We start from the raw sequence: 11,701 nt of genomic DNA on the forward strand, positions 1-11,701 counted from the left end.
GCATCATGTTCCCATTCTCCTTTGGAGACAGCTGCCTGGTTGGACTGCATCTCCCAAGATCCACCACGGGCTCTGTTCTGGGAGGGGGAGGCAGTGCATCATGGGTGACGTAGTCAGGCCAGGGAGCTCAGCCCATACAGAGGAACAAGGCACCATTTCCAAATTGAAATGTCCTTTTTCAGAGCTGTCTCTTTTCTGAGAAATCCAAAACTTCCCAGAGAAAACAGCCACTTGTCACAACTATCTTGGCATTGAACTGAATGCTCTGTTTGCCATCAAAAACTGTTGTGACAGGAAATCCTTTGACCAGCTCTAGGAGTTGATAGTAACAAAGCAGTAGCGCTGGTGGTAAGAGGTTTGTGAGTAGATAAGGGGGCTTCTGCTCAGCCCCTCTAAACATCCTCACTGGGACAAGGCAGCCTGACTGCTCCTGTTTTCAGGGCAAGCTCAGATTCCCTTGGGGCAGAACTCCCCCCACCTCTTCTGTGGAGATAGCAGGGGGGGCACCTCCTAGCAAGGACACTGTCCTACACAGGCTCTTCAGGGCTGAGCCTTCATCCTATGCAGGGTACAGACCTCACCCCTGAACAGCAGAGTTAGGTAAGAAAGAGACAAAACCTCTGTCACTCTCTTCCCCTCTCCCCCCATATGCAGGGGAACTATTACACAGGTTGGCCCCAAGTGGGCAGAGGGGCTCCCTGCTGAGGTGCAGCCTTTTCCCCCACACAGCACCCAATACTGCATCTTAATGGGGGAAGATCAAAACCCTCCCTTGCAGTTGTTACTGACTCAGAGCACCCAGCTGGGCAGTGTTTCTGGGGGACCTGTGACCAGCAGGGAATGGTTAGTTCTTTGAGAGGTATCAAGGCCTAGTCCTACAGCTGAGTTGTGGAGCTTCTGGAAGCCATGCTATGGGCTACAGGCACAGCAAGAGCCCAAGCCAAGGGGATGCAAGGCTGGGAAAGTCCCATCACCTCAGTTCTTTCCCTGAAACCCACCAAGGGAGGAGGGGACAGATCATAGTCTCTTACACTGGGACACTCACCCTGCAAAGCAGCCACAAGAGGTGAGGTGGCCTTTTCCTGTTCTTCCTGGGGACACCAGCAACACAATGGCCACCATGGTGGCTATAGAAGGTGAGAACTACCTCACTTATGGGCCTGCTCAAGAACTAACTGTGCAGCCTGGTCATAGAATATCAGGGTTGGAAGGGACCTCAGGAGGTCATCTAGTCCAACCCCCTGCTCAAACTAGGACCAATCCCCAACTAAATCAGCCTAGCCAGGGTTTTGTCAAGCCTGACCTTAAAAACCCCTAAGGAAGGAGATTCCACCACCTCCCTAGGTAACGCATTCCAGTGTTTCACCACCTCCTAGTGAAAAAGTTTCTCTTAATATCCAACCTAAACCTCCCCCACTGTAACTTGAGACCATTACTCCTTGTTCTGTCATCTGCCACCACTGAGAACAGTCTAGATCCATCCTCTTTGGAACCCCCTTTCAGGTAGTTGAAAGCAGCTATCAAATCCCCTCTCATTCTTCTCTTCTGCAGACTAAACAATCCCAGTTCCCTCAGCCTCTCCTCATAGAAGTCATGTGTTCCAGTCCCCTAATCATTTTGGTTGCCCTCCGCTGGACATTTTCCAATTTTTCCACATCCTTCTTGTAGAGTGGGGCCCAAAACTGGACATAATACTCCAGCTGAGGCCTCACCAATGTCAAATAGAGGGGAATGATCACATCCCTCAATCTACTGGCAATGCCCCTACTTATACACCCCAAAATGCCATTGGCCTTCTTGGTCCTACTTTCATACACTGCAGGGTGCTTGTATTAACCCCCCAGAACTGCTGCAGCATGCAGGGGTAGTCCCCCCTGAAGGGGGAAGGAAGGCAGATGGCCCTTTAATAGCTTTGCTCTGACCAGGCAGGTGTGCTTGCAGGCTGGATGGGCACTGCAGGCTAGAAGGCTCCAGCAGCTGTAGGGAGAATTATACAGCAGCCACCTGGAAGAACAGGGGATTCCTTACAGGCAGCATTAACAGACCATGTGCAGGTGAGTCCACCCTACCTCTCATGTTAGAGATGGAACACAGCAGAGTGGGAAGACTTCCTTCTACCTTGTACTTAATAGGGTCTCCACCATGGGCCAGGCAAAGCCCTTCACCCAGAGTGGGGCCCCTGCAGACTAGGTGGGACCCAGAGAGATGCCGGGAGGGAGGGGACTGCAGAGACCAATCTTTAATCAAGTTATGTAATATACAAAAGAGTTTAATTTGGTGCAGATTAGTTTCAATATTAAAAGGCTGATTGCTCAGACTCAGCATGTGAGCACATTAAATATATTACAGGCACTACAGGAGGAGGACGGGAGCCCCAGAGCATCACAAACATACAAATAACTTACAGAACGCTGCCCCGCCTATGCTCTGTTCTCCACAGGAGGCTGCGTCAAGGCTGTGGAAACAACTCAAGGGCTGGGGGGGGGGGGGATTTGACAGTTAGAAAAAACTAGATATTCAATAAAATCAACTTCCTAATGGGTGCTGAGGGGCCAGTCTGGCCATGGCATAAAGATGCACCAGTTCCTCAGCAGTGGCCCCTCCTGTGGCCCCCATGCAGCTGACAGCACGTGGCAGCAGAGAGGTGGCCCAGCTGGTGGGAGGTAACAGTTTGACAGGAGGGTGTTGCAGAGGCCCCTCTGTCCGAGGCTGTAACAGTTTGGCACAGACACTGAGTCCATTACAGCCGGGTTCTAAGCAGAGGGCTTCACACGGGCAGAGCCAGACTTGGAGCTGAGCAGCTTCTCTACCATGGTGCGGGCGTAGCGTAGCCGGCTGGCCAACTCCTTGCAGCAGCCATGCTCCTCTATCAGGCTCAGCTTGTACGTGCGGAAGTCCCGTTTCTCATCGATGTACGTGACTGCCGCCATCAAGGGGCATAGGATGATTTTAGTGTGGTCCTACAGAGAGAATGCATAGAGCTTGAGAGGTCCCTTGGCAGGCTGAGCCTACTGGTTCACAGCTAGCCACAGGGTTAGCCGCAGACTATCCTAGGTGAACATCCCATGTGCACCCCAGTTGGAATCACCTCGCCTGTCTCTGCTGCTGTGGAGAAGCAGGACCAGGAAAGCACTGACTGCATTTCGTTCTTTTAAAGGATTTCCAGCAAGTGACAACAAAGGTAGCCGGCACCACATGGCCAGCCAGATCTGCACAGGCTACTGGGCAAACAGCGCACTAAGGATTAATTTCAGAGCAACAGTCGTGTTAGTCTGTATTTGCAAAAAGAAAAGGAGTACTTGTGGCACCTTAGAGACTAACCAATTTATTTGAGCATAAGCTTTCGTGAGCTACAGCTCACGAAAGCTTATGCTCAAATAAATTGGTTAGTCTCTAAGGTGCCACAAGTACTCCTTTTCTTTTTGCTAAGGATTAATAAGGCACAATAGCCTTGATTAGTGAGCAATGCCAGGGAGTCTGGGTGGCTCAGGTACTGGGAAAATGGACTAAGAGGCCTTCCTGTCCTGGGTCAGCTGCTCTGAAATCTGGCCTAAGTTGTGACCATCTGATAGCACCATCTTTCTGCGTGTTACGATGGCCCCCAAAGTGGTTGGTGAGCTGCTGACACTGGAGGTTTTGCTCCTGCTACCACGCAAGCAGCTGTCTCACCTGGAAGAAGTTGATCTGCACAGTGCCGTTGCTCAGGTGCAGGATGATGGCACTGCGAGTCCGGAACCAGGTGCGGAGGTAGGGGAGGCGTGCCAGCTCGTCCCCCTCCCGGGGCGTGATGTTGGCTCCAGCCTTTAGCAGGTGCTCACTCATGTAATTCCGGAAGTATTTCAGTAGTGTTATCTACAGAGACAGCTACATGGGTTAGCAGGATGAGCTGGGCTGTGTGGGGAAGATCATACTTCCAAGGCAGTGTCTGCTTCCATAGCTGCATGGCCCAACTGGTTATTGTAAGACTGCCAGGTTATTGTAAAATGTGAACAAACCAGAACAGGGTGTTTGGACAAGGAACCTAGATTGGTTGTTATACCTGGCCTCACTTCATGGGTTTATTTTTTAGTCCAGGTTGTTCTCGGCATTGCAGAGAACTATTGTTAATATTTCTGTGAAACTGCATTCGCACTGGGTGTTTTACAAAGTGGAAACTGAACCTGAACTGCTGCCAGTGCTCTTTTTTGGGGGGGAAGCAAAGACATAGCCTCTCTAGCCAGACCCTAGATATGTGGATTGTGCTTGGTCTGCTTAGATAGCCCTTCACAGCCCAGGTGGGTTTCCAGTTCAGACCCAGTTTGGCCAGGGAACAGGGAAAGGAGGAGGACACAGTTAATAGACAGTAGCTCCTAGCTGCTGTTAAATTTGCATCTCCAGAGTGACTGACCTTCTTAGTCAACGTAGAGGGGTAGGATCTCACAGTGAAGTAGGACTCGGTGCTGTTTTGCTCAATGTACTGCAGGCTGTCCCCATCGTTGTACATAATGAGACGGGTGGAGTCATTGAAGAGAACCCCAACGCTGTTATCGCACAGCTGGTAGCCTGGTTAGAGAAGGGAATGCATTAGACCTCCAAACACTGAAGGTCTCCAGGCTTGGGATACTCTAAGCTGCAAGAGTGCCTTAGCAGAAGGCTCCCACTCTGGCTGACCGTGGTGCCACTAAGTGTCTTGAGCAGTGCCTCTCAACCTTTCCAGACTGCACCCCTTTCAGGAGTCTGATTGGTCTTGTGTACCTCAAGTTTCATCTCACTTTAAAACTACTTGCTTACAAAAATCAGACATAAGAATAGAAAAGTGTCTCAGCACCGTGTTACGGAAACCTTGCGGACTCAGTTTTACCATACAATTATCAATCAATCAATCAATCAATCGGAATATCAATATTGTAACTTGCATGTCTGTGTCTAGCATATAGAACAGTGTAAATAAGGCCGTATGACATTAGTTTGTCCTGACTTTGCTAGTGCTTTTTATTTGCCTAGTTTTACAACAGGCTACATATTTAGAGGAGTTGATGTACCCCCCTGGAAAATCTTTGCGTACCCCTGATTGAGAACCACTGGTCCAGAGCTCCTGTTTTCAGAGGACTATGTGGGGAAACGTCCCCTGCAGAGTTAGTCGTGTAACAAATGAATGCACAGTGAGCTTCCCTCTCCATTGTACTGCCCACCTCAGAATGCCAGTGCTGTCTCAGCTGGCCTCACTGGTCAGCACCTTCTCACCAGGCCCCGCACCCCACCATGTGTTCGCTGGGGCATATGGTGTTCAGTGCCTGCCCGGATGCAGATCTGAAATCCTATGCTCTTTAGACTGTAAGGGGTTGGCGCAGGATGTTAATGATTCCCTCGATCAGCTGAGTATTTTGTGCTGCTCTCACGGGCGGTGACATCTGAGGCACTGCACATACACCCTGTTAGTCAGTTAAAGAACCAGCTACATCAGATGGACGATTTGCAGCCTGGGCCCTTGGATCTCACCCTCCCCTGGGAAGCTGGGGGAAGCGGCTGAAGTGAACTCGGCAGCTGGCAATGCCAAGATGCTTCCTACCTAATCCGTACTTGTCTGAGTAGTCCACCCATTTGCTAACCCAGAAGATGGGTATGCAGGCAGGATCTTCAGCCTCCTCTGCAACAGAAATGGGGTTTGTTAAATAGCATTTGTAAAGCAACATGTGAAACCCTCAGCTGACTTGCTGGGTGTAAGGGGGAGCCAGGGGCAGGGCGAGGAGCTCCTCCACCAACCCTCCGCTTTGGAGTTTTTAATCCAAGCGCCTCGTAGCACATGGAGGCTCGGAGGTCAAAAAGCACCACGTCCGATCCTGTGCAGGGATCCTGGTGTGTGGCAGCCCGTCCCCGTGGCTCACCTTGTCTCACGACTGCCCTCTCAGAGGGTTTGGCTGCGTTGGCCACGCTCAGCTGCTGTAACATGTCCGCTAGGTGGCAGTCGACAGGCTCTCCCAGCTCCCGCAGTGCTGCTTCGTCTTCCTTTTCATGGGTTTTATCTAAGGCAGGGCTGTCCAGGCCTGAGCCGGAGGAGAAGAGCAGGGCGACAGCTGTATTAGTAGCATGAAGGCTGAAGCAGCCGAGTCTCAGGAGACGTTAGATTTACCTTCACACCAAGCTGCAGCAGTTTGCATGACTCGGCCCATAGGGCTGGAAGCAGAGACACCCATCTCTGCAGTGAGCAGAAGTTCTGCCAGCCTCATCCTGTTGATGAGCCGCCTGCTCCATTAGAGCCGGATTACTGCAATTAACGCTGACGACCTTGTCAGCATCCATGCCTCATGGGAGGAGATGGTCTTACCCTGCTTGGGATACTAGCCACTCCCTCTAATGGGCAGAGGCAGGAAGGAAGAGAATGGAGTTAAGAGCTGCCAGGGGGCACCATCTTCCCTTAGGCCATGAGCCTCCTGTGTGGTAGCAGGACACCTAGCGAATTAAACTGGCCTTAGGCCTGAGCTTGGATCGGGCAGTCCCAAGTTCTTGCCAAATGGGAGGAAGAGGATCCAGTTCTGCAGTGGCTGCTCCAGTGAGGCTAGAAGAGCAGCGAGCTGCCATCCTCACTCAAGCACGGCCCTGCCCAGAGCCAGAGCACTACAGAGAAGCAGGGAGGGCGAGGAACATGAGGCCTGACATGTCCTGGGGCCAGGATGCTCCATTCGCAGTATGTTTAAGATAACCCTCTCTCCATGCTGTGGGGGGGATCTGTCAGAAAAGCAGTGACTGCTCCTGCAAGGGGCAGTGCTGGATTTCCAGGACAAACATCCCCACATGAGCTCACTAGGCATAACCGTACGTCACCAAGGGCCAAGCAGGGTTTTCATCTGTAATTTACTCTCAACACCAGTCTTCTCCCGCTCCCCACTATAACCCAGGGCTCTCTTGTAATTGCCAGACACTGTTAAAACCTACATCCCGACCCCTCCCCACATCTTACCTTTGTTGAGAGCGGTAAGAGGTTTCCGTCCACTCGGGTCAAATCCACTGGGGGCAATTGAAAACCTAGGTGGGATGGTTAGACAGGTGGTGGGCAACCGGGTGGGGATGTAACCTGATGTGAAGAACTCATCATTCAACAGTTCGTCAATAGTAGGGCGGGTGGCAGGGTCAGATCTCAGCATCTTCTGGATGAGATTAGCAGCTACGGGGTTGATGTGCTGAAAGAAGGGATAGGCAGGGTTCATGAGTGAGGGCCAGGGGATAAGCACGACCTAGCACTGGTGTGCACAATGGATAGGTCAGCCCCACAACTAGTGAGGCTTTCCTGCTCCAAGCAGAGGTCGTGCATGGTTGGGAGACCAGGACTTAAGTCTGGTGGAGCTGAGGAGGATTAGAGTTCTAAATGGCTATTTCAGGGTGAAAGCTTACAGTGCAAGTGCAGTTGGTGATTGCGGAAGGGTCTGACAGGCAGCAGCAGGGATGGGTTTGATACCCAGACCAGTTCAAATTCTGAGTCCAGCCACAAAGGAGAAGGAGTCCAATGGTAGGAAGGGAGTTGGAGTCCCTTACGTGCCCATGATATCACCCAACAGAATATTGTAATGCATCTGTGCCAGTTTGGGGGGCTAGCTCCCCCCTCCCTTCCCCTGGGAGTTGGCCTTTCAAGTTAACACTCCCTGCCTTAAGCCTAGAAAGGCTTAACACAAATGTAGATCCTTGTTTGGTGTCTCCCCATCTGTACTCAGGATGCTGGAAGCCATTTCCATGGTTATGAGCAGGCACCAGAGAAGCAATTTGGCTTCTGCACGTGATATCAGCTCTTTCACAAAGGTGACAAAGATCAACCAGGAGGACGAACCCTCCCCTCTGCAGCAGGCTCCGTACCTTGGGGATGTTATACTCATTCTTCTTAATTCGGATGTATGTTTCTTTTAGACAAGAGGTTTCAAAGGGTGGCTTCCCTACCAGGAGAGTGTACCTGCATATTTAAGATATATAAAAGCCCGTCACAAGGAGGAGACTGCAAGATTTCCCCCATGAGGTGTCTTTCGCAGTGGGGGAGAATCACCACACACCCAGGAGATGAAGGGCAGCAGACAATTGTAATTGAAATGCCAGTTCAGTTTCCAGTTCCCTGCTCCCTAAGGGAGGAGATTGGAACTTGGCACCCTCTGGAGGGAGTTCCAGCTAGAAGGTGGCCCTTGGGACTTTAAAGAGAGAAGCTTCAAAATAACCTGCCCTAGAACAGGAAGTTAGCCTGCAAATGCCATTGGGTGCATATATGGCCGGGTGCGCACACAACAGCTGGCAGGTCAAGGTAAGCAGAAAAAAATCGCAGTGATAGTCTGATCTGAGGAATTTTCTGGAGGGAGTCAAGCCCCCGTTACAAAGCAAACGATCCATGAAGGAAGTGGAGAATCATTACCATCTCCACCCCTTGATTACTGCCTTTATGGGAGTAGTCCTGCTAGGGCAGCCTAATTTTCAAACCATTAATTTTAAATTGTAACATTTAAGACCCAGTCCGTACAGAGATTTGAACCATGTTAGCAGCATTATACCTAGAGAACAGCACACAGCTGGGTCTCAGGCCAGTTAGCGCCTCAGGTCCGGTCTACGTGTAAAAATCTGATCAACCTAGCTACGTTGCTCAGGGCTATGAAAAATGTCACGCCCAAGTGCTGTGGTTTAGACAGAGCTAGGTCAATGGAAGACTTCTTCCATAGATGTAGCTAATTGACCTCTCCTCCGAGAGGTGGATTAACTCCATCGACAGAAAAGCCCTTCAGTTGATGTAGAAAGCATCTACCCTGTAACACCACAGTGGCTCAGCTGCAATGCCATAGCTGGGCCATTGTTGCATTGACGGGCCCTTAGTCTGCACTTAAGCAGGTCCTGGCTTGGAATTGGTCATCTTTGTTTTATAGCGTCTCCTTTAAGAAAAAGGCTCCTTACAATCTAAGAGTAACTTGAAACCAGGAACTGATCACAGTCTAGTTGACTGAGCTGGCTCATCTCAGCAGCCTTAAGCCCATTACATGCTGAAGGCCCAAGTTTAAGGGCACACAAACAAAAACTGAAGATGCGTCATAAAAAACTTACATAATGCAGCCGATGGACCAAATGTCCACTTCAAAGCTGTGTCCCTTCTTGCCCAGCACTTCAGGAGCTATATAGTTTGGCGTCCCACACAGGGTCTTCTTACGCTCACCATCATATTCTACTTTGGTTGCCAAGCCAAAGTCACCTTGAAAGAATGTTGGTGTCAGTCGGGGTTACGCACCAGGAAGACCAGCAGTTCTCAGGTGGTACCTTGTGGACATTCAGTGATCACAGACCTTGCTGCTGAGCCACAAGTGGCAGAATTATAGGCAACATCCTCCAAATATTGAGTTTTAAACGGCCTGAGAGGCTGGTTTCAGGGTAGCCCGCTCAGAAAGGGGGAAGAATTCTGACAGGGGGGTTAAGAAGCTATCCTGTGGTTTTGTGGCAGCAGAAGCTACTGCTCTCTCCGCTGTCCTTTCTACAAGTGAGCCAGCGCTCAAGGGAGAACGTCCCAAGGACTCTTTGCAGCAAGAGAGGAAGGGAAGGGCTCCCTGGGCTGACAAATTCCTGGATATGCTTCTCCCCTGTGCAGACAAGTGGATAGGGAAGTACCCTGCAGGTGTCCATACCTATTTTCACCTCCATGTCATCGTTGAGGAAGAGGTTGCCCAGCTTGAGGTCCCTGTGGATGACCCGGTTGCCGTGCAGATACTGGCAGCCCAGGATTGTTTGCCGCAGATAGTACCGAGCTTCAGGCTCTGTCAATGCTTTCCTCCGCTTATGCAGCTCCAACAGGGACTGGGGGCCAGGAGAGAGGCAGGATCATGAGCACCCGCCAGCTGAGAGCCAGTTACCCCCCCCCCCCATTCCATCCCATTTGTGTCCCAGGTGAGACATCCCAACCCACCTTCCTGAAAACCAGGTATCCTCCCAGCCGCTTATCCAGCCCCCGGGGCAGGCCCAACCCATCCTGCCTCCCTCACCCTTCTACCCCGGTGCCTCGACTGGGGACTCGCCCCCGCGGCATCACCCCGCCCTAGCGCCACTGAGAGGAGAGTTACCATGGGAAGGTTTAGGAGGGTCCCCGCGCCTGGCTGCTCAGGGCTACTGGCCCTTTAAGGGCTTGGAACGCTCGGACAGGGTGGAACGCGGAGACAGGTTCAGAGTTCCGGCCGGGCGCCGCCCGCATCCCCCGTGGAACCGGCCCCGGCCCCGCCCCCTCGGCCCGGCCGCCCGCCCCCTTCCCCAGCCCCCGGCCCGGGCCACGGGAACAGCGGGCGCCCCGGCCAGCCGCGGCCCGGGCCCAGGGACCTGCAGCGGCCCCGAGAGCCGACGTCTCTCTCCGCCCCGGGCGCGGGAGCGGGCGCGGGCCGGGCCCAGCCGCGCGCTGGCGGAGTCGGGGCTCGCCCCCCGAGCGCGCCCCCCGCCGCCCCCTCACCCTCCGGCGGCAGAGCTCCAGCACCACGAAGACGAAGTCGCCGTCCTCGAAGAAGCCCTGGAAGCCGACCACGTGGCGGTGCGCCAGGCTGCGGTGGATGGAGATCTCCATGGACATCTTCTCCTTCTGGTGCGGCTTCACCAGCAGCGACTTGGGCACGATCTTGCCCGCGAACACCTCCTGGCTCTCCAGCTCCGTGATCTCGTAGCACTTGGCGAAGCCGCCCTTGCCCAGGAAGCGCCCGCGCATGTAGCTCCGGCGGGTGCGGGGATCCACCAGCACCTTGGGGATCTCCTTGGCCGCCGCCCCGGCCCCGGCCCCGGCCCCGGCCGCCTTCCCGGGCTCCGCCGCGCCCGGCGGCTTCGCCCCCTTCCCGGCCACCGCGCTCATGATCCTGCCCCTGCCCGCGGCTCCCGAACCCTGCCCGGCTCCCCGCGCGGCTGCTGCCCGGCCCTGCGCCGACCTGGCCGCGCCCCGCTCCGCGCCCCGCTGGCTCCGGGCCCCGCTCTCGCCGCCGGCCGCGCTGACACTGTAACAATTTCAAACCTCCAGCCGGAGCGTTACCAGCCCCCAGCGCGCTCCCCATTGGCTGCTAGGATTTAAAATCCAAGCCGCCCGCCGCTAGGCACCATGGGAACGCCCCTCCCGCCCGGTTTAAAGGGACAGGCGCGCCCGGGCGCCGCGAGCAAGGAGCCGCTTCCAGGACACAGGGTCTCGCCCCGCAGCGTCGCCCCCGCGGGAAGCAGCTCTCCTGCCCCCCGCCGTGCTCCAGCCACCGTCCCCCAGATGTGCAGCTCTAGCCCCAGACACCCCCTCCCACATGTGCTCCAGCCACGCACCCCACAATGTGCAGCTCTAGCCCCAGCCACCCGGGCCCAGCCGTGCTCCAGCCACCGTCCCCCAGACGTGCAGCTCCAGCCCCAGCCACTCTCCCCCTACATGTGATCCAGCCACCCACCCCACCCCCCGATGTGCAGCTCTAGCCCCTGCTACCCTCGCCCCACATGCAAAGCTATGAGATCAGCCTTCCCTTCCCGCGTTGAACTTTCACAGCTTCCTGCTGGTGGGTTACAGGAGCCTAGTCACAGGCTGTGGGCTCACTGAGGATGTGTTTCCTGCAGAGTAGGAGCTAGTGTCGCCCCTGCCTTCTCAGTGAGCCACTCTTGCGGCACACACCTCACTAGGAGGACTTGGTTTCTCTTTTTTGTCATAGGCTCCTCAAGCATTTCAGGCCTTACCGGGGAACAGACATCTCTCAGCAAATAGTTTTCTTGACTT

The 11,701-nt window shown here is 53.9% G+C and overlaps 1 protein-coding gene across 1 annotated transcript; it reads right to left on the bottom strand.

Moving 5' to 3' along the window:
• Positions 1-2,451: 2,451 nt before the first annotated feature.
• PLK1 (polo like kinase 1) lies at positions 2,452-10,813 on the bottom strand. Its single transcript, XM_074964537.1, has 10 exons — positions 10,424-10,813; positions 9,615-9,783; positions 9,043-9,187; positions 7,825-7,918; positions 6,938-7,157; positions 5,865-6,023; positions 5,549-5,626; positions 4,388-4,542; positions 3,670-3,852; positions 2,452-2,960 (listed from the first exon to the last, which is right to left on the bottom strand). Exons 1-10 carry the CDS (start codon positions 10,811-10,813, stop codon positions 2,754-2,756), a joined length of 1,800 nt encoding a protein of 599 aa, XP_074820638.1. The 3' UTR covers positions 2,452-2,753.
• Between the last annotated feature and the right edge of the window lie 888 nt (positions 10,814-11,701).

The sequence above is a fragment of the Natator depressus genome, chromosome 10, assembly GCF_965152275.1.
Source record: "Natator depressus isolate rNatDep1 chromosome 10, rNatDep2.hap1, whole genome shotgun sequence".
Lineage (NCBI taxonomy): Eukaryota > Metazoa > Chordata > Testudines > Cheloniidae > Natator > Natator depressus.

Bases quoted from the DNA above. Each gene is read 5' to 3' on its own strand.
- PLK1 (XM_074964537.1), bottom strand. From the start codon at position 10,813: ATGAGCGCGGTGGCCGGGAAGGGGGCGAAGCCGCCGGGCGCGGCGGAG. The intron at 7,158-7,824 runs GTACGGAGCCTG...CCCTTCTTTCAG, and splicing joins ATGAGTATAACATCCCCAAG to CACATCAACCCCGTAGCTGC. The intron at 2,961-3,669 runs GTGAGACAGCTG...TTCTCTCTGTAG, and splicing joins TGCAGATCAACTTCTTCCAG to GACCACACTAAAATCATCCT.